This window comes from Schistocerca cancellata, chromosome 3, assembly GCF_023864275.1.
Source record: "Schistocerca cancellata isolate TAMUIC-IGC-003103 chromosome 3, iqSchCanc2.1, whole genome shotgun sequence".
Taxonomy (NCBI): domain Eukaryota; kingdom Metazoa; phylum Arthropoda; class Insecta; order Orthoptera; family Acrididae; genus Schistocerca; species Schistocerca cancellata.
Window position 1 is genome coordinate 52,144,368 of NC_064628.1, and position 23,065 is coordinate 52,167,432.

At 39.3% G+C, this 23,065-nt stretch overlaps 1 protein-coding gene across 1 annotated transcript in view; it reads right to left on the reverse strand.

Annotated features, from left to right (window-relative positions):
• Positions 1-23,065, reverse strand: part of LOC126176940 (F-box/LRR-repeat protein 4) — a 173,084-nt gene that overhangs the window by 25,775 nt on the left and 124,244 nt on the right. The window contains exons 10-12 of the mRNA XM_049924139.1: positions 22,664-22,829; positions 19,199-19,390; positions 2,303-2,459 (exon numbers count right to left, since the gene is read on the reverse strand). Coding sequence (XP_049780096.1) covers positions 2,306-2,459; positions 19,199-19,390; positions 22,664-22,829 — 512 coding nt within the window. The 3' untranslated portion in view covers positions 2,303-2,305. The remainder of the gene's footprint in view (positions 1-2,302; positions 2,460-19,198; positions 19,391-22,663; positions 22,830-23,065) is intronic.

Consider the following 23,065-nt stretch of genomic DNA (forward strand, 5'->3'; position numbering starts at 1 on the left):
TAAATACGGTAGTTGTAAAAAAATTCAAGTACAATTCTTTCTCGTCTCGTCTCTTGTTCTACTTACGAAATTGGGGTTCAAACAATGCAAATACATGATGGAATAGCAACACTGTGAAAAGGATAGCTTGTTACTCACCACACACAGGAGGCATTACGTTGCAGGCAGCTAAGGTCTTAGCACCTGGAGACGACAGTGGCCCGGTGCATATGAGTTATGCATATGAGAATGCGCGACAGTTTTATTTTGTCTATGTCTGATGAAGGACTAAGTCTAATAGTTGAATAATACCTAGCAGTCTTTTTGAATGTGTCTGTCTGCCATTCAGCAGCTCCTCTATGTGGTTAGTAGCAATCTATCCTTTTAATATTGCTAAAATTGATGATTCATGACACATGCACCTAACCCAAGTGTTCTTTGATATTTTTGTATTGAACTGCAGTTTGAAATTTAGTAACATCAATTCAGGACCTAGCATTCTGATAATTTTCATGTCTGGTATAGCCAGATCGAGTCTACAGCTCATCTTTTTTCCCAAAATCTTGCCATTACCTTGAATAATGTATCATATTAGACGTAAAATTTGCCGTTCTTTGCAAATCTTAAATCAAATATTAGGGTTTCCATTAAAAAAAAAAAAAAAAAAAGAAAAAGAAAAAAAAGAAAGAGAAAAAAATCACCACTTTAACCTCCAAATCACCTCAAAAATCATGTTCAAGGTCATGGTCATTAGTAGCAATTAGTGACCCTCTTTGATACTTCCAACTTTGATCTAAAACAGTTTGCTGTATCTCACCTCTGTCCCAAGTTATTCCCCATTATGGATTAAAATGGTCCACAAATCTCTTCAATTACTGAGTGACCAAACAGAAGCTTTCTTCTTAATTCAGTAGCATTGATATTCGAAGAACTATCATGTGCTATTTCCTTTATTAACCTCCAACAATCTTGCAATGTCTTTTTTACTGATGATATTTTGGGTACAATGTTTCTTATTTATGGGAACAATGTATAGGTGGTCAAAGCCCTGGTGGAAGATGTGATTAAGTTGTCCCTGTCATATTGGATGTTGTGATGGAGCTCATTTGCAGCTGGTTTAAAGGTGTTGGAGTGTGTGGAGATGGTATGGCAGATCTATTGTGGACATTTGGAGGATGCATTCAGGTGTCCATGACCATTCTGCAGATTTGTTTATGTAGGTGTGGATAAGGATATAGTTGATAAGGTGTATAAGGAATGAGGTGGTGATTTTGGCGTCGTACGTTGGGAGAGAGGAAGCGCTAGAGACAGCAAGATCATGGATGCAGGTTTACAGGGAGGTGGTGGCACATAAGATCCACGTAACTTCAAATTAACTATCTGCAATTATTTAAAGTGAAGGAATCTTCTAGGCCTGGCTAACATCTTGTATAGTGTAATGCAAAGTTGTTCTGCCCTCAATTCTGGACTCCAACCAAGCAGTATCACTGCCTCCCACTGATGGTTTATTCCAGTTATTTTGAAACTTATTTGTATATTTAAAATAGTGAAATAATTTGTTTAAATTAACAGCCTTATACTGCAACACTTCTTTAAAATTTGAAAATAAAAATTAAGCTATCCATTCCATGTTTTATCATACAACAACACAAAGTAAAGCTTTCTCTACAATAATTTAAGTTCTGTAGATAAATTATATAAAGCACTAATGTCAAACTGTGGAGTTTATTGGGTAGATACAACTGTAATGTCAAACTGCGGAATTTATTAAGTGAACACAACAAGACTCATAATACCTAGTACCTAAAGGGACATGAAAAATTGCCCAATAAAAAGAATTCACTGATACTTGCTTGAATGCTTATATTTTAAATATGAATCTACTGCTCTCTATATTAAATATATTTTTCCCCTCATAAAATTGAACCTCATAGGACTTACAACAAGTACTACTACAGCTGTTAAACTCAGAATACAATTGTAAGATGTGTTCTTTTCACACATGCTATCAAAAACGTATTATTACCTCAGATGAATACTTCAAGCAGTTCTCGGTGTGTCAGCTTTGTCAATCTTGAGCTTTTAATGACTTCTTCCAGTGCTGTCATCAGACTTCAGTAGGATGTTAGGTAGTTCAGTTGGTTGACATATGTGATGACTTTATACAGCCACCTAAAATACCTAACAGCCTAATGAAATATCCTGACAGTGATGATGCAGAAAGTCATTGAAACACTTGAGGCTGACAAGTCTGATGCGGAAAGAACTCTGAAACATTTATTCAAGAATGTTGCTGTGAAAATCTAAGTTGACATATAATTACCTTTCAGTATGTTGGAGAAATATAACCACTATTTTGAGAGCTGCGCTTGATGCTAACATTTGGAAAAATGTGCCTCCACAGAGCTACTTGGGTGTCCTGTATCTGATCACAAAAACTCAAGTCCAAAAGCCGGAGGCGTCGACATTCTGTCAGAAACCTACAATGAGAAGTTAGAGAAATAAAAATGTGGTACAATGTCATTTTAACATACTTCATTCATTTTTTAAAAAATACCAAGTTAAACTGGCACCAGTGGGAGCATGGTCATTTATAAATTCAAGAATAGAATTGTAATCTTACCAAAAGAACCATTACTAGCATACATGCTTCCAAGTTACACTTTGGTTACAAAGTGTGTGTAGTAAAAAAAAAAAAACACATTTTAACTGACCCAAGAAACAAGAACTGTTTCAATTTTTTATGCTGTCTTGTATATGTACAGTATGGTAGTGAGCTCTATAAAGTGCTTCTCTGCTTAATTGTTGTCTAAAAATGAAACAACCTCTTCAATGGGGGAAATAATTTATATCACTGATTTGAGAAGTATTTTACATTTGTTGAACTACAAACAATATTTCTTTTTGTATGAAACTGGTGAGAACAAAATGGAAAACTAATCATCACTTTTCAAAATAGTCATTAAATTCAACATAGCTGTCTTGATTACAAAAGCAGGTAACCTGAAATTAAATATACGAATGTTACTAATGTACATAGTTGCCATTCTTTTTTACTTAATGTATATTACTTTGATTTAGGTGTAAAGGAAGCCTTACCTCAACATTTATGCATAGTATCTTTACATGAGAGTGAAATCGAGGCTGGAGGTGCGAGTAAGAAAAGTATACCCTCCTATTTCCCAGCCTATGTGATTTAACAACATTGTAGCGAAGTAGCAGTTACAATCCTATTGTTAACATAAGCAAGCTGTACTGCCTGCAGTTGTGTAAATCAAAAATAGTGTTAGCAAATAAACTGTGTTGATGACAGGAGCCGGTTTCAGAACTGTACAGTTATTTAGTCAACAGATAAGTGCAACTGATGTTGGAACCATCCAAGTATACTTCACTGACCAACTCAAAGCTTTAATTTGTCAATATCTCTTTCTTTGGTAACTCCACTGAAGCTCTGTTGCATGCCTTGGCTGTGACTAACTCATTCTACAAAGTTATTGTGCTGTGTGTGCACTGGGCATAATCAGCCCTAGTTGGTTGGCAGCATTTGTGTGTGTGTGTATGTTTCAATATAACTGAGATGAAATGCAGCCATCTCAAGATTATGTTCACTGTAATTATTTGTAGCACGGTTGTAGTACACCTGAAGTTTCAGTGTGAAGGAATTTGTTATGTTTTGTGGTATATGAAATGGTTCTAAATCAAAGTGTAACGTGAACTGGTTTTTGAAGAAGGAAAAATTCCAATAACAAACAATAATTATTGTTGAATACTTAATTGTCTGTATCATAATATGCATCTGACGGAATACATATAACTGGCTGAGTGGAGAAATCTTCATAAACGTGATCCAATCACAACAGGGACAAATAGTTAAGTCTGAATTAAAATTTTTTGCACCATCTTGAATGTAATCTTTTATAACAATGAGTAGACAGAAAAAGTGTGAACTGTGATATTTTGCTGGATGAATTTTAAATTGTTTTAATTTTTCTGCAATTTTGTACATTTTTTAATGTGAAATAACAGTCTCAAAAAATAGCTGAAGGATGTGTTAATAGTGACTTAATTGTTGAGAGGGACAGTAATAGTCAAGAAATTGGAGCAAATAATGTATGTGTAGTAGGTTAAATTGATAACAAAGAACTCTCACACTCAATTGCGATAGAGAATGTAAAGTCAAATGCTAGTATGTTGAATCCAAAACACTATGATGAACAATTCTACCATTGTAAATGCTGATAGAATTACACGATTCTGTAATATTTAAAAGAGATGAATGAAAACATGCATAAAACGAATGCAAACATATGGAAAATTTCTTTTATTTCAAGTCTATAGTCACGAACTTGAAGGTCCTCAGACTACAGGTTTCAATCAGCAATGGTCATCTTCAGATCTGTGCACGTTTGAACAAGGGAGACACACATGTGCAGATCTGAAGATGATCACTGCTGACTGAAACCAGTAATCTGAGGACCTACAAGTTTGTGACCATAGACTTAAAATACAAAAAAAAATTATTCTATATTATTGGGCTACTGTTCCATTCACGACCATGTTGCGGCTTGTGAAACAAACCCCCCCCCCCCCCCCCCCCATGCACACACACAAACTGAGCACAAACTAGAGGAAAACATGCAAATATTGAAGGAAATGAAGCACTAGATACCAAAAATTTGACAGAAAAAATTTTGAAATGGTTAATTTCAGTTTCAATTACTCTTAAACAGTTAATCTTGTTACTGAACCAACTTCAACAATTCATGATGCCATTGTTGATGTACAAATGTTACAAGACAAAATAATTTAGACGTTAAAATAGTTTCTGATATATGACAACATTCTTCTCATCTTGAAATTAATGTTAATGAGGTACACTGATGAGCCAAAACATTCTGACCACTCCCAACTGCAAGGTTGAATGTCTCCTGGCAGTGCTGCGGAAACATGACACAGTAAGAAAAGAGTGTAAGCAGAAGAGGGACTAATGGGCAGTCATTATAGTGAAGATATGGGCTGCAAATGTTGAAATCCACTGATATAAGTGGTTTTGACAAAGGGCACATTATTGCGGTGCTGCAGTTGGAAATGAGAATATCTGAAACTGGTCATCTGCTGGTGTACACCATCGTGAGCATCTATGAAAAGTGGTTGAGGGACGGTAAAATAATGAGTAAACTGTATGGTATTGGACGACCCCATCTCAACACAAAGCACAGAGGTCAGAGGATTCCCCATTGTGTAATCCACGGTAGGCAGCCATCTGTGGCAGATCTGGTGACAGAGTACAACGCTGGTAGAGGCACAAGTGTTTTGGAGCACACTGTTCGAAGGCCATCATTGAGCAAGGAGCTCAACACCGCATGACCTCTACGTGTTCCTGTGTTGACCCAATGACACTGCCAGTTATGACTGCAGTGGGTGCAGCAACATTGAGTTTTCCCATTGGATCAACAGAAACATGTTGCCTGTCAAATGCATCACACTTCTTATTACAGCAGGTTAATGGTTGGGTCCTTACACACCGTCATCTAGGCAAATGGCTGCATGAAACATGCACCACGCCACAGATGTGCGATGGTGAGGGTACAATAATGCTATGAGGTACACTGAGACGGGCTTCCATGGGACACGGTGGTGGCAATCGAAGGACATCACGACATCAGTGAATTGCACTATGTGATCAAAAGTAATGGACACCTGGCAAAAAATGACTTGCAAGTTTGTGGTGCCCTCCATCGGTAATGCTGGAATTCAATATGGCGTTTGCCCACCCTTAGTCTTGATGACAGCTTCCACTCTCACAGGCATACATTCAATCAGGTGCAGGAAGGTTTCTTGGGGAACAGCAGCCCATTCTTCACAGAGTGCTACAGTGAGGAGAGGTATCAATGTCGGTCAGTGAGGCCTGGCACAAAGTTAGCATTCCAAAACATCCCAAAGGTGTTCTACAGGATTCAGGGCAGGACTCTGTGCAAGCTAGTCCATTGCAGGGATGTTATTGTCGTGTAAGCACTGCGCCACAGGCAGTGCATTATGAACAGGTGCTCGATGTGTTGAAAGATGCAGTCGGCATCCCTGAATTGCTCTTCAACAGTGGGAAGCAAGAAGTCGCTTAAAACATCAATGTAGGCCTGTGCTGTGATAGTGCCATGCAAAACAACATGGGGTGGAAGGCCCCCCCATTAAAAACATGACTACACCATAACACCACCGCCTCCAAATTTTATTGTTGGTACTACACACGCTGGCAGATAACGTTCACCGGACATTTGCAATACCCACACACTGCCATCAGATCGCCACACTGTGTACCCAATATTTTTCTACTGTTCAATCATCCATGAAGGAATTTGGGTGGAGTAAAAGATCAAAAAATAACATGAGAAGAAGAAAAAGGTAGAAGATTGTACACTAATTTCAAAAAGAAGACAAGAAAAAGTTACTGGAACAGAAAGACGAGAAAACAAAATCAAACAATGGAAAATGCTGGATGGAATGTAACAATTTTATGAAAAGGATAGTTGCTACTTGCCATATAGCGGAGATGCTGAATCACAGACAGGCACAACAAAGAGACTGCCAGAAAGTGAGCTTTCGGCCAACATGGCCTTCATTGGTGATAGAATACACACATGACCACAGTACCTAGCTGCTAAGCCAGACTGCAAGCAACAGCGTGTGAGTCGAGAAACCACTAGATGGTGGGGGTAAGGAGAAGACTGGGGTGGAAAGGGGGAGGGGTAGCGTGGTAGGGGTGGGGGACGGTGAAGTGCTGCTTGTGGGAGCGTATAGAGACGAGTTGGAGAGAGGATAGGGCAGCTAGGTGCAATCAGAGGGGAGGGGGTACGGAAAATGGGAGAAGTAAAAAGACTGTGGGTACACTGGTGGAGAAGAGGGCTGGTTAGTGCTGGGATGGGAGTAGGGAAGAGGCTATATGGGTACAGACAATGGCTAATGAATGTTGAGACCACGAGGGTTACGGGACTGTAGGATGTATTGCAGGGAGAGTTATTATCTGTACAATTCAGAAAAACTGGCATTGGTGGGATGGATCTAGATGGCACAAACTGTGAAGTAAGTCGTTGTTGTTGTTGTTGTGGTCTTCAGTCCTGAGACTGGTTTGATGCAGCTCCCCATGCTACTCTATCCTGTGCAAGCTTCTTCATCTCCCAGTACCTACTGCAGCCTACATCCTTCTGAATCTGCCAAGTGTATTCATCTCTTGGTCTCCCTCTTTGACTTTTACCCTCCACACTGCCCTCCAATACTAAATTGGTGATCCCTCGATGTCTCAGAACATGTCCTACAAACCGAGCCCTTCTTCTAGTCAAGTTGTGCCACAAGCTCCTCTTCTCCCAAATTCTATTCAATACCTCCTCATTAGTTATGTGATCTACCCATCTAATCTTCAGCATTCTTCTGTAGCATCACATTTCGAAAGCTTCTATTCTCTTCTTGTCTAAACTATTTATCGTCCACGTTTCACTTCCATACATGGCTACAATCCATACAAATACTTTCAGAAACGACTTCCTGACATTTAAATCTATACTCGATGTTAACAAATTTTTCTTCTTCAGAAACGCTTTCCTTGCCATTGCCAGTCTACATTTTATATCCTCTCTACTTCGACTATCATCAGTTATTTTGCTCCCCAAATAGCAAAACTCCTTTACTACTTTGAGTGTCTCATTTCCTAATCTAATTCCCTCAGCATCACCCCACTTAATTCGACTACATTCCATTATCCTCGTTTTGCTTTTGTTGATGTTCATCTTATACCCTCCTTTCAAGACACTGTCTATTCGGTTCAGCTGCTCTTCCAGGTCCTTTGCTGTCTCTGACAGAATTATTATGTCATCAGCAAACCTCAAAGTTTTTATTTCTTCTTCATGGATTTTAATTACCTACTCCGAACTTTTCTTTTGTTTCCTTTACTGCTTGCTCAATATACAGACTGAATAACATCAGGGATAGGCTACAACCCTGTCTCACTCCCTTTCCAACCACTGCTTCCCTTTCAGACCCCTCGACTCTTATAACTGCCATCTGCTTTGTGAAGTAAGTCACTGAAATGAAAAACATTGTGTTGGCTGCAGTCCTCAGCAAGGGGGTGGTCCAGCTGTTTGTTGGCCACAATTTGTCAGTGGCCATTCATGCAGACAAACACCTTGTTGACTGTCATGCCCACGTAAAATGCAGCACAGTGGTTGCAGCTTAGCTTGTAGATCACATGACTGGCTTCACAGGTAGTACGGCCTTTGATGGCATGTATGATGCTTGTGACTGGACTGGACTTGGTGGTGGTGGTGGTGGTGGTGGTGGTGGTGGTGGTGGTGGTGGTGGGAGGATGTATGGAACAGGTGTCGCATCTAGGTCTATTACAGTGATCAGTGATATGGGTCGTGAGGTAAGGGGTTGGGAGTGGGGATTGTGTAGGGATGGGCGAGGACATTTTGCAGGTTTGATAGGCGGCAGAATACTACTGCGGGGCGGGTAGGAAGGATAGTGCATATGACATTCTTCATTTCAGGGAACAGCGAGAGGTAGTCGAATCTTCATTGTTGTTGCTGGACGATAAGAACTCACAATAACTGGCCAGATTGTCTAAAATATGACTTGTGTAAAAATAAACTGAGTGTATTACAGAAGGGTGGTATTATGCAATATAGTAACCCACTTGGTGATCATTTGTAAGACAGTCACATCTCTGTGCTGTGCATGTGTAACCAGCATTAACCAGGTGGAATGGAACTGTGACTTTTAAAGTACATTTCGTCACTGATAATATTGTTTTCATTCTAATTAAAGTGAAACGAGTGTCTACCGTATTTACTCGAATCTAAGCCGCACCTGAAAAATGAGACACGAAATAAAGGAAAAAAATATTTCCCGAATCTAAGCCGCACCTGAAATTTGAGACTCGAAATTCAAGGGGAGAGAAAAGTTTTAGGCCGCACCTCCAAATCGAAACAAAGTTGGTCCATTGTAATATGAGACACAATTTAGGTTGAATGAAAGACGATACAGCTACAGTAGTTTGGTTCGAGTTGTAAGCTTAGCAGTTAAGCATTACCAGGTAGCCATTGCTATGCATCAGGCACTCCGTCCGTATTTATACAGGTACCCTTCCATTTTTCACGTGCTTTGTCTGGTTTGAATCGATTGCTTATTTTGCTTTGATCTGATAAGTGCTGTTTTCTTTGTTATAGGTGGTTACGTCACTCTAAGCTGAAAATGCATTACTGTACTGTGTCATGCATTGTTTGTCGTATTCTGATAGTGCGTGTTTACGGCCTGTCGCCGCTCGCAGCATGACTTGCTTTTGTGCGCGCTACCGCCGCTTTAAAAAAACAAAAAAAGAGAGGAATCGTCTGATTAGCGAAACAACGCTTTCTTTGATAATGATCAACAAGAACCAAATAATAGACTGCGTATGATAGAACATGTTCTGAACGAGAGTTAGGCGCAAATTTTTCTCCGTTTGAAAATCTTTGCGGCCGCTCCTTTAGTACATCAAATTCTGCACAGAAATTAGTCATCTTACATTTAAAATCTAGTCAGTTGCCGTGCTTCATTTCTGACTATATCACTATTAGGCATAAGAATAATACGAATATAAACATGACACGATACGTATATTCTTCCGCGTTTGCTGTTGTTTCACTCTAGTTTCGTAGTTTATTAGGCAGACAGGATTTAAATGAGATAGCAGCAAACACGAAAGAATACATGGCAAAATGTTTATTTTCTTATTATTCTTATGGTGAAGAGAATACTGCATGTGATTCACATTTCATCAGGTTCCTATTAGCAACCATCTCTTCTCACAGGTAGGAAAAAACTCGGAACGTAGAGTTGGCATATTGACAAACATCCCTAACAGTCTTGCCAGTCGGATTTTCGTAGTACATTGAAATTCTGCTACATTCGAAGATGAACAATACGGAATTTGTATTTACTTCGTTGGATAATGTATGAAAATGCAGTGGTCGAAACTCGGGGCGGAGAAAAAAAAAAAAAGGTTTTGGCACCAGTATTTATCTTTGTGCCCACAAAGCATGCTTGTGTAGCGCTACATATATTCGACGGCAGAAGTTAGTTGTGGCGGCACCTACCAACATTTTTCAGAACTTCCGCTTGCTTTGCACTCGATTCTAAGCTGCAGGCAGTTTTTTGGATTACAAAAACCGGGAAAAAAGTGCAGCTTAGATTCTAGTAAATACGGTATACTATGTTGGAAAAGTATCAAGAATGATTTTATTCCACACATATAAGTGATGTCTGCGCAGTAACAACTGTGACTATGTTAAGTGGTGGACATGTGACTATAGTGTGCCACATATTACAGCGGAGCTTTTGGCCAATGTGGCCTTCATTGGAGCTACATCCCAAACTCAAGTATTCACATGACATTCTCCAGTAAAGAGAAAAATGTCTACTAAGTTTGTCCAGTACACCTTGAATCCCAAACAAAAACAGTGACACCTGGACACCTGTCACAACCTGACTGAAATGCAAAACATGGCCAATTCTTTTCTACAATCATCATTAAGGGTGACAACACTTGGTGCTTTCAATACAAACCTACCACAAAATGACAAACTGAAGAACTTCACATGAAAGGTCAATGCTATGAGTACATAACCAGTATGCAAGCCAAGTGACATGTGAGTTGAACAACATCCCAAAGATGTATTTTTCTGACAGTTTCACATGGTTGTACAAATGTTCTGTGCATTGTACTCATTTTACTCAAGTGGGAAAAGCCTATGTAGAACATCTGAAGCATTAAAACCACCATTCTCTTTCCGCTCTTTGAATTAATCCATTCTTGAAAATTTTTGGACTGACAAGGTACGTGTTGTTAGACACCGTGAATGGCACATCTACTGTTTCTATGCGATACTGCTGTCTATTCTTTATGTTTACTTATGAATTGTTGACATGGAAACACCATCAACATCACCACTACATAATCATGTGCACGCAACTGATTTATGTACATGTGTCACCATGAGTTGGAACATGCCCTGCTAGGTGACACCACCAAGCTACAAATCCACAATGCACCCAATACGAGCTTCCAACCCAGCAAAGTGCACAGAATGCATTGCCGAGCTACCAATCCATGGTCCACCACAACATGACCTGCCAGCCTCAGTGAGTGTGGAACAAACTTTGTGCTTGTCCATCCATGATGCAACATGATGTGAAGTGCTATTAAATGTGGTCCTGGAGTCTGTGTATTTGTAAACACAGAATACGCACTGCCACGAGATGTTGGTTATGTGTGGCAAACTAAGTGCCAGTTAGGCTTTTAAAAAGCGAAGTACCTGTAAGTGAAGTGAAAGTTTAAAATGAAACAGTGTGCTGTAAAGTGTGTTCACATATGGTTATTAACAAATTCTGAGGCATTTATATTAAAACATTTTTTACTGAATTTTAAGTAATTTCATGTGTACATTTTAAAAGTGTTCTGACATTCTAATTATGCTATGGATTTTCAAGCACATTAATCCTCCCAAGTGGATATACCGCTGTGAGCTGTGCTGCACACAGCATGGTGTAGTGGTTATCAACACTGGCTGCTGTACTGCAAGTCACCAGTTTGAACACAATAACCAGCAATTGTTTGTTAGTTAGTACTATTATTTCTACACGGTTCACAAAATTTCTTATGTTTTAATATCTGTATACTCTGGAATATTTGGTGTTTATACAAATACCAGCACTCTCTATCCAGGAAGTCATCTATCCAGGAAGTCAGTTCTGTTCCAGCTGTATGTTGGTGTTCATAGTAAACTTGCTTTCAGTGCTAGGTGTTGAACTTCACCGACAGCCCTGCTTTCGATTTTGGACTTGATTCTGGTTATGAGGAGACATTATTTGGTGGAGATGCCAAGTACTTCAAAACATCTACATCACTGTGGCACCAATCAGGCAACATAAAAGTGTCATTTACACGGACAGGCACTGAAATACATGTAGTACATTATCACCATGCTCTGTATATTTAAGAAACCAATGGACTCCAAAACAGCAGTAATTCAGCTGCATATCAGGCATTTGTCAGTGTTTTCTGGAGATGATGGTCAGGACATGATGAAATGGCTGAAAGTATTTGACTGACTTGCCAAATACAACAGGTGGGATGACATGACATGTTTGCCAGATATTTACTTTCATTTGGATGGTACAGCCAGGCAGTGTTCAAAAACACCAAAGAGAAGCTCAACAGCTGGAATTAATTCCAGGCTGTACTGCAGAAAATGTTTGGTGATAATCTGCTTAGCACAAGGCCAAGGCATGGGGAAAAGACAGTTTTACATACAGAATGTTTTGCCCCTAGATTTCATTGTGGATTTGAATATGACAGAAGCTGAGAAAAATCTCGCACTTGATGAAAGGAGTTCTTCTGGTGATGGATGTCGCAACAAATGAAGAGTGGTGCCGGCATATCAAGGAAATGCTACAGAAAAATGTCGGATGAAACAGGTATGACTAATTCCCAATTGTGGTCCCTATGGCAACTGTGGAAGACCACTGTGGCCACACCTCTCTCATACACCAGGTTGTAAGAGAGGTGACCAGGAATTCCGGAACAAGTAAACGAGAAACACCAGCCATGAATGTCAACCCCAGGAAGTAAGAGAGAGTGTTGAAGAAGACGTGTGTCGATCTTGAGAACCAATCTCCACCACCATTTGAATGAACAAGGAAGAATGGACTTGGCCAACTTGGAATTATGCACAACCGGCAAGTAAAATGCCCCAGAAAAACAGACTTTTGGAGGACAGAAGACAATACGCCAATGAATTTCCACTGTGGACACTCCGGATACACTGCACACTACTGTAGAGAGAGAAGTCGAGTTTACAACAACTACTACACCACCGGATGTCAACTACCACACAACAGTTTTATTCCTGCCAATCACCTGCAGACAACTGTAGTTGACCAGTGGGACAAAACTCATGGCCGTACCCTGGACAAGATTGCTCCCCCACATACTGTACACATTTCCTGTTGTCGTAAAGATATACCCGCAGCTTGTCTAGTCACCGAATTCAGGAAAACTAAGCAAGGCAATCATCTATGGAGGTGAGGCCACTACAGATGAAAAAGCTACTTGTGCGAGAGTCACGAAATCTAACTGACATCTCCAATCCCACAGGGGTCAACTTGTCTGGGCACTAGTCAATTCAGGGCTTCCTTTTCTGTAATAGTGAATGCTTATCATAAACAGCTAAAGAAGACTATGGGCTGAAAAGTCACAAATGCAAATATGCCCAGCAGACAGGAATTTGTACAGCAAAAATAACTATCAATGACATAACACAGCCATTCATATATATTCATAAAGCTATTCTCAGATTGGACTTGTTGCAGGCATCACAAGCAGGCATACACTGTCGAAGATTAGAGGTTTAGTGATGAAGTTGTGTCAACAAGCAAAAATAAAAAATATTGTTCTGGGCAGTTGTTCACTGTTGAAGTTGTTATCCCATCACCACCACCACCGAGACAAGTTCCATTTGTCAATCTAAATGCTCAGTTAAAGTTTGAAGTTTTTGCGTAATTGCTGATATTTGCTTTATGGACATGTTGCTCTGCCAAAGGTTTTGTTCTCCAGTGCTGGAGACAGCATCAGAGGCTTTAATGAGTCAGAAAGGAGTTACAGACTCTAGCAAGTTCAGCAAGTCATACTGTTTATATGAATCGACGCGGTGGTCAGTTCATGACGTCGTCAGATCGCTGCCTGAGGTAAGGAGTAGCGCTGACATATGCTATGGAGTATGAAGTGAGGAAGAGTTGGCACTGTTGTTTTATTTAGCACTAAAGCCCTCAGCTTGTCTAATTTCAAGCCATCTTCTTTTCTGTTAAAATTGTTTTTGTGCTCTTGAATTTCCATGGCCTCTCTGTACATTCTAATGTAGTAATTATTAGATCTTGCTAAAACCAAGGCGTCAGAGAAATGAATCTGATGGTTTTCCAGTTCTAGTGCATGATCTGCTACTGCTGATTAATCCATATTACCCAGGTGGCAAATGCTCTCATGTTCTTTAAGGTGAGTGCTAATGCTTCTTTTTGTCGTTCCTATGGGCACAATTTTCGTTAGTTTAAGCACTGTATCAATATGGTGCTTTTCAAGTACTTTACTGATGCAATCTGTGACACTTTTTACAAATGGAAGGAAAACTTTCCCTTTAGTTGGTTCTTTTTCATTAGAAGCTATTGATCTTTTAAGACAAAGTGCCTTATTTATCTCTGCATTATATACCCGCACAATTTGACAAGAACGGTGATGCCCATACCTACAACACTAAGAGGGAAAAATTACCTTTATTACCCCTTGAGAACTAAAAATGTGTTCATTAATATTAACACTAATTATGGATACATATCCTGTAAACTGCCTCGCTCGACATCATTTTGATAAAAGAATCATTAAAATGATCCGTGGAAAATGTAACTAACTTACTTACATAAATAATCTACATGGCAGTGATCATTGTAGGTGGTCCAAGAGAACTTTGGATGACTAATTATCATTATCAGCCACAACTCATCCCTAAATGTATGTGTGTAGGGACAGATGAACCAGTCCACGAATGGCAGCTTAATGCCAACCAAGAATGCTGCTCCCATATCACTCCACATAATGCAGATGAGAAACCATTATCGAACTGCCAACATATCTAGGGTGACCAGTTAGCTATACTGAGTCAATTTTTGGATGTTTTTAAATGCATAGTGGAGAGAACACAGACCAAGTGATTCAAGGGAAAACAGTATATCAATACTGGAAATCATCATCCAACTAGTTGGGACTCATGTAGAGTGTTGCCGGCTGAACGATGGATAAACCAGAAGGAAGTGGAAAAGATATTGCAAGATGACAGACTGAATGATGACATCACTGAACCTTCAGAGTGTCTTTGGTTCCTTCATGTGCACCTTGTGAAGAAGAAGGATGGCATGTAGCATTTTGTGCATTGACTACTGAAGATGAAAGATGATGTCTACCCATCGTTGTGCATTGGTGACACTTCAGACTGCTTGAGAGGAGCTAAGTTTTTCTCAACTAGGGCCATCCAGACTGGGTATTGGCAAATTGAGGATGATGAGGCTGACTGGGAAAATACTGCCTTCATAACTCTTTGGCCTCTGTGAGTTCAAAATTATGCATTCTGGATTACGTAATGTTACAGCCACCTTGAAGGGTATGATAGACAACCTGCTTTGTCACCTTAAATGGACAGTGTGTCTTTACTACCTGAATGACACTGCCTTTTTTGAAGACATTTGAAGAACATCTAAGCCACCTGACAACTGTGTTCTAGTGTATTGGGTTTGCACATTTATCCTCAAATTTGAAAATGTGCCTCTTTGCTGTCAAAGAAATAAAAATCTTCGGGCACCTAGTGAATGGTGACGGAATCCATACTGATACCAAGAAAATAAGAGCAGTCATAGATTTCCAAACTTGTCAGCACATTTATGATGAAAAAAGTTTCCCAAACAGAATTTGCTCATATTACCAGCAATTCACAAAGGAATTCTGTACCGTGGCATGTACCTCGCAAGAACTACTGCATGGAGAAGACAAATTTTTCTTGAACGAGAAGCAAGAATGATCTTTCTTTGCTTTTAAGGAGGCACTAACATCTTCGCCAGTTCTAGCATTGTATGATGAGATTGTTGAGACAAAACTTCACACCCACTATAGAGGTTATGCGATAGGTGCAGTTCTAGTACAAACTGAGGATGGTGCTGAAAAAGTGAAACTTCTGGTTCCAGAGTACTCTCCAATCCAGAAGTCTATTACTGAAAAAGAGCGGGTTTGCAAGTTGTTTGGACCACTAACAATTTCTGGCCATATTTATCTGACAAACCATTCACTGTAGTGACAGCTGACTGTCCTGAAAGATCTGTAAGGTCGACTGGTGAGATTGGCACTGAGACTTCAGGAATAGTTCACTGTTGTAACAGCTAACTATCCTGAAGGATCTGTCAGACTGACTGGCAAGATGAGCATTGAGACTTCAGGAATATGGTGTTACAGTGGTACAAAAAAAACAGATGCAGGCACAAGGACCCCAACTGCCTTTCAAGAAATCCTGTGATGGAAAACACCAGTGTGTATTAAATCTGTCATCACTGCACATTAAATGTGTGGACAAAATCTTGGTCACTGCCATACTAAGTGACACTACTGCTGAAAAGATGGAAGATTCTGCATTGCTGAAAACCATAAAAATCTTGAAGAATGAGGGCCCAACCAAAGGTGAATTCCAATTAAAAAATTGCATGTCACCTAGCTCATCCACAGCCAGCTATCCTCAAGTTTTTCCATGGCACTCCAGCATCCGATCATCTGGGATTTTTGAAGACTCTAGACAGGTATCACTCGCCAGGTCTCTACTGATCTGTTAAGACACTTTGTGAGCCACTGTATGGAACACCAGCATCAAAAGCATGTGCCACAATTACCTCTGGGGCATCTGGTAATAGTTTCACTTGCAGCAGCACCATTCCACCGAACTGAAATTGACCTCTTGGAGAGGTTCCCAACGTCGAAAGACGGGAACCAACAGATAATAGTTTGCACTGACTGTCTCACCCACTATGCTGTCACCAAAGCTGGCATGGCCACCGATGCTCCAGGAATTGGAAGGTTCCGTGTAGGAGACATCATTTGGGAACACAGAGAAGCCCATGTGATGATCTCTGATTAGGGAAAAGTTTTCCTGTCAAGACTAGTATCACATTGTGACACCACCCACAGATGATGGTCTTATAGAACACTTTAATAAGATGTTGGCAGATATGCTCTCGAAGTAAGTTGATGTCAAGCAAAGAGATTGGGAAACAATACTGCAAGTTGTGACATTCGCATGCAAACAAGGTAAAGATGTTACAGGCTTCACACAAGTCTCTCTGCTCAATGGTTGTGAGGTCAAAACTAAAAAGGATAAACTCTTCTTGTTTCAACTGGACGATACTCAGGATGACTGTGTGAAATGCTTCATTATCAGGACCGAACACAACTGGCTCACATACGGACCTTAGACACACAGGAAAAAGATCAAGAGCACTGTAATGCCACGCATCAACCAGTAAGATTCAGCCCAGGAGATTTGGTATGGATTTTTACAACTGCGCGGAAAGCGGGACTACCAGAAAAGTTGTTACAGCGCTACTTTGAGCCGTATCATATCCTTTTGTTACTTGTCAGATCCCACATATGAAATCGAGGATTAAGACTTTTCACCAAGAAGACAAATGTGCAGAGATGATGGCCACATCTAAAGCCTTATTACAGCCCTGAGGTCCAGATTGACAATGGGGACTTCACATTCACAGATACTGAAAGACCTGCTCAATGATTACAGAAACCCGATCAGAAGTGTTACTTTCGACACTTATTACAGTGAACAGGGTATGACAACACTATCAGAATGAGAAGATCTTCAAGTGCTGCTATACAGAGGACCGATAACATCATCTAGATACAGGGAGCTGTAGCCAGTTCTAGAGAGAACTTCTGATACAGAAGTTTAATGTTTCTCCAAGAGAGGGAGCAATGCCACGAGCTGTGCTGCATTCAGTGTGGCGTAGCAGTTAGCACTGCTGGCTGACCTGCTGTCAGTTGACAGGTGAAACCCAATCACCAGTAATCGTTATTTTTGGAAGGTTCTTGAAATTTACTATGTTAGTGTATTCTGAAATATTAGCTATTTGTATAAACAGCAGTACTCTCCATCCAGGAGGTCACTTCTGTTGTGGCTGCTCTTTGGTGTTCATAATAAACATGCCTTCAGTGTTAAGTGTTGCACTTCACTGACGACCCTGCTTCCATATTTGAACTTGATTCTTGTTACAATGTGACAATATAATTATTTGATGATTAGTTACCCTCTCTAAGAAGACACTCTTCAATATCATGATGAGTTTGTTCAATAAGAAAGACTAGAATTTGTTGAATGAGATAAAATTTATTATTTTCTTTTGCGAAGAGAACTGATAATCCATATTAAATGAATAATAATGTTTATCGGAGCGTAAGTGTTAAAACAAATTTTCTGTTGAAGAGAGACAATTGGAATTTTCTTCCTAATGCATGCATACTGATTAATAACTGCTTACATTCATAACATTGCTGTGTTTCCTACATGGACAATAAATCTCACAAATAATTTTCTATGGCTTGTCTTACTACCATTTTTTCTTAAGCATTACATTTGTTAAGTTTTTTCCTAAGATATCATTCTTGTAATTGTTTTTAGAGGCTGTATTCTTACCTAACGTTTGCCCTTTTTTCTTCATTTCACAATAAAATTTTAAGTTGCACTAAACTTTCAGGTCATTGTTTTTTAAAGTCTGGGGCTATGTGAGGATCTTATATCCTCACGTCATATTACATACTATTTTTTGGAATTTTCTTAAGCTCATTCTTTAGTTTTGCTGCATAGTGAGTATCAACAGTAAGCAGAAACAGATGATTAAGCTGTATGCAGCAGTAAAAATAATTTTTGCCTGCTGACAAAGGTTTGTGAATTATTGTTGTTGTAGTGTTGCACACAGTGAGTGTAATTCTGAATAGACTCCGACCGGTTGATAACATTCTTGAGATGCACACTTACTTAGGCATACATGTTCTCATATTAACACTATTCAGTGTGGTAGAATGATGTGTATACAGTTTGCAATCAGATTGCAACAGTCCTGGTATGGGGAACATGCAATACAGGAAGTGACTGTTCTGCCACAAATTTTTCGCCTGAGGACAGCTCATTCATAAGCCAAAGACATATGTACTTCCTGTTATCTGCCTTTTCAAGAGTGAAAATGTTTCTACATTTTACGTACATGTTCAAACTTCCACTATTTAGACAAGCTGATAAGTAAGTGGAATGATATGAAACAAGACGTTAAACTATTCTGTAAATGTTGATATTTTGACTCTGCCAATGATGATGAGCACAATGTCCGAAACTAGTTCAGCAAAAAACATTTACTTTCTGCAACATTTGTCACTAACCATATCACAAAGAATTGCCTCTGTCCTGAAGTGTATTTTGTGGCAGTTAGAATAACATACAAAAAAAAACCTTTTCTTCTCCAAAAAAAATAGTCTTTCTCAGTACAGCCCAACAGCCCATGAGCTAATACATGTCAAGAAATATAACAAGCGAGACAAAATACTCACTTAAGACATATTTCTCTGGAAATACATCTGACTCCCATGAGATCAACTTGTTCCATCTTAGGGCAGTTTTCAATGAAAAGATCCAGGTCCCGGTCACTCACACCTCTCAGAGCAGCGAGGAACAGTTTTTTGAGACGGGGGCAGCCTTTAGCCAACGCATGCAAGCTGTCGCCTGGTGTTCCAAAACCAAGACTGCAAAAGTAAAATGAGCAATTCTTCAACTCAAAACTTGAACTCACATCTCTATAAATAGCAGCACTCTCTGTCCAGGTCAGTTCTGTTCTGGCCATTTGTTGGAGTTCATAGTAAACATGCTTCTAGTATTAAGTATTGTACTTCACTGATGATCCTACTTTCAGATTTGGACTCTTTTCTGGTTACAATGTGACAATATAGTTCTTTGCTCTTTTGCTCATAATCACAACACTTAATGATTAGTGATCCTCTCTAAGTATCATGATGAGCTTGCTTAATAAGAAAGACTAAAATCTATTGATACGATACGAAATTCATTATTTTCTTTCGTATGGAATCCTTTAAAGATTAGGTTAAAAATATCACATTACAATTAGCTGATAATTAATAATCTTTAATCATCTCCTGAATCATATTAAATAAATAACACTATTTCTCGAGATCACAAGTGTTTAAATGCATTTGATGTTGTATAGGGAGAATTGAAGATTTTCTCACTGTTGTTGTGGCCTTCAGTCTGAAGACTGGTTTGATGTGGCTCTCCAAGCTACTGCATCCTGTGCAAGCCTCTTCATCTCCGAATAACTACTGCAACTTACATCCTTCTGAATCTGCTTAGTGTATTCATTTATTGCTCTACCTTAACAATTTTTACCCCTCACACTTTTATCCAGTACTGAAGTGGTCATCCCTTGATGTCTCAGAATGAGTCCTATCAACCAATCTCTTCTTCTAGTCGGTTGTGTCACAATCTCCCCAGTTCCATTCAGTACTTCCTCGTTAATTAAGTGATCCACCCAGCTAATCTTCACCATTCTGTAGCACCATATTTCAAAAGCTTATATTCTCTTCTTGTCTACACTGTTTATCAACCATGTTTCACTTCCACACATGGCTACACTCCAAACACTTTCAGAAAAGGCTTTCTAATACTCACATTTATATTCGATGTTAACAAATTTCTCTTCTTCAGAAATTTTTTTCTTGCCACTGTCAGTCTACATTTTATATCCTCTCTACTTCAGCTATCATGTTATTTTACTACCCCAAATAGCAAAACTCATGTACTACTTTGCGTGTCTTATTTCCTAATCTAATTCCCTCAGCATCACCTGATTTAATTTGACTAAATTCCATTACCCTTTCTGGCTATTCCATTATCCTTTCTGGCTATTGTTGATGTTCATCAAATACCCTCCTGTCAAGACACTGCCCATTCCATTCAACTGCTCTTCTCAGTCCTTTGCTGTCTCCAACAGAATTACAATGTCATCGGCAAACTCAAAGTTTTTATTTCTTCTCCCTAAACTTTAATTCCTTCTCTAAATATTTCTTTGGTTTCCTTTACTGCTTGCTCAATGTTGAGACTGAATAACATAGGGGATAGGCAACAACTCTGTCTCACTCCCTTCTCAACCACTGCTTCCTTTTCATGCCCTTCGACTCTTGCACCTGCTGTCTGGTTTCTGTACAAATTGTAAATAGCCTTTCACTCCCTGTATTTTACTCCTGATACCTTCAAAATTTCAAAGAGAGTATTCCAGTCAAAACTGTCAAAAGCTTTCTCAAAGTCTACAAATGCTATAAACATAGGTTTGCCTTTCCTTAACCTATCTTGTAAGATAAGTCATAGGGCCGGTATTGCCTCGTATGTGCCCACATTTCTTCAGAATCCAAAATGATTTTCCCCGAGGTCTGCTTCTACCAGTTCTTCCATTCTTCTGTAAAGAATTTGGGTTTGTATTTTGCAACCACGACCTATTACTCTTACAGTTTGACAATATTCACACTGTTGGCGTCTGCTCTCTTTGGAATTGGAATTATTATATACATCTTGAAGTCTGCGGGTATTTTGCCTGTCTCATACATCTTGCTCACCACATGGAATAGTTTTGTCATGGCTGGCTCTCCCAAGGCTATAAGTAGAACAGACAGAATGTGGCCTACTTCCGGGGCCTTGTTTTGACTAAGGTGTTACAGTGGTTTGTCAAATTTTTCTCGCAGTATCATGTCTCCAATCTCATCTTTATCTATGTCCTCTTTCATTTCTGTAATACTGTCTGCAAGTTCATCTTCCTTGTATAGACCCTCAATATACTCCTACCAACTTTCAGCTTTCCCTTCTTTGCTTAGGCCTGGTTTTCCATCTGAGCTCTTGATATTCATACAGTTGCTTCTCTTTCCTCCAAAGGCCTGTTTAAGTTTCATGTAGGCAGTATCTACCTTTCCCCTAGTGATAAATGCTTTTAAGCCCTTACTTCTGCCCTCTAGCCATTCCTGCTTAGCCATCTTGCACTGCCTGACAATCCCATTTTTTAGATGTTTGTATTCTCTTTCACTTGTCCCATTTACGGCATTTTCATCCTCTGCTGCCTTCACTACTTCATCTCTCAAAGCTACCCATTTATCTTCTACTGTGTTCCTTTCCCCTGTTCCAGTCAATCGTTGCCCAATACTCCCTCTGAAACTTTCAACAACCTCTCATTCTTTCAACTTATCCAGGTCCCATCACCTTAATTTCCAGTCCCCCTTAACAATTAAATTTTTGTATCCATTACCTAACTGAATTATTTCTTTTATCTCATCATAAATTTCTTCAATCTCAGTCCGTAACAATTTACCAAATGAGGCGACACAATATAAGACATTGGAATCACACTCAGGACCATCATGATTTCAATTCCTATCCAGATTTAGGTACTCCATGGTTTCTTTGGAAAGGACATGAAGAATTTCTTTCCCTAGTCCACACCTGTCCCCCGTCTCTAATGACTTTGTTAATAATGACACGCTGAACTGTAAATCTATCTTCTTTCATAAAATCTTTACAATACTGGGGTCATTATAGATGAACCACTATCTTAACTGAATATGGACTGGGCAAGGAAAAGGTCTAGCTTTCATTCTCACATTAACTGCAATGGTGAATATTGTGAACAACATTTTACTGTTAACTTCTTAAGAACTCAGCAACAGGTCTTACTGACTGCTTGTTGATAGCAGTGACAGGATTGTGAAAGCACCTCTGAACAACAGTTTGTAACTGGATGTCACAAAGTGTTATGTATCTATAATGGTAATGAAGAAAAGTGCAGTTTCACTACAGTGAGGATGAGTCCCATTTTGGCTACACAAATATGGAAAACTGCCCAAAAACCATACTCATGCTGGCCAGTGTATGAGAACAACAGTCATTTATCTGCACACAAATTCAAATTTCAATAAAAATTACACATAAGGATATTACCAAGTAAAACACTATTGACTTACCACCAACCAAAATCTACTTCTTCTAATTTGTGGCATTGGCTCAGTGCCTTCATTCCAACTGATGTCAATGAAGTTGCTTTCCAAAAGTCAACAGATATTAAATCCTTGTTGTATTCACCCAAAATCGCTGCTATTTTATCCATGTCTTCCACATGCACACAAGAACCTGCAAGAATTTCACTTGTTGTAGCATCAAATAACAAATGCCTTGACAGTTTTCTACAAAACAACAGTGAACAAACTAATGAAGCAAGGAAAAGTAACAATTATTAACACTTATAAGATGAACTGTCACAAAAGTAAAATAAGGGTAATGGAAAGTAGACTAAGACAGGTGGTGCAAGGGGAATTAAGATTAGGGAATGAGGCACTGAAAGTAGTAGAAGAGTTTTCTTAATTCCA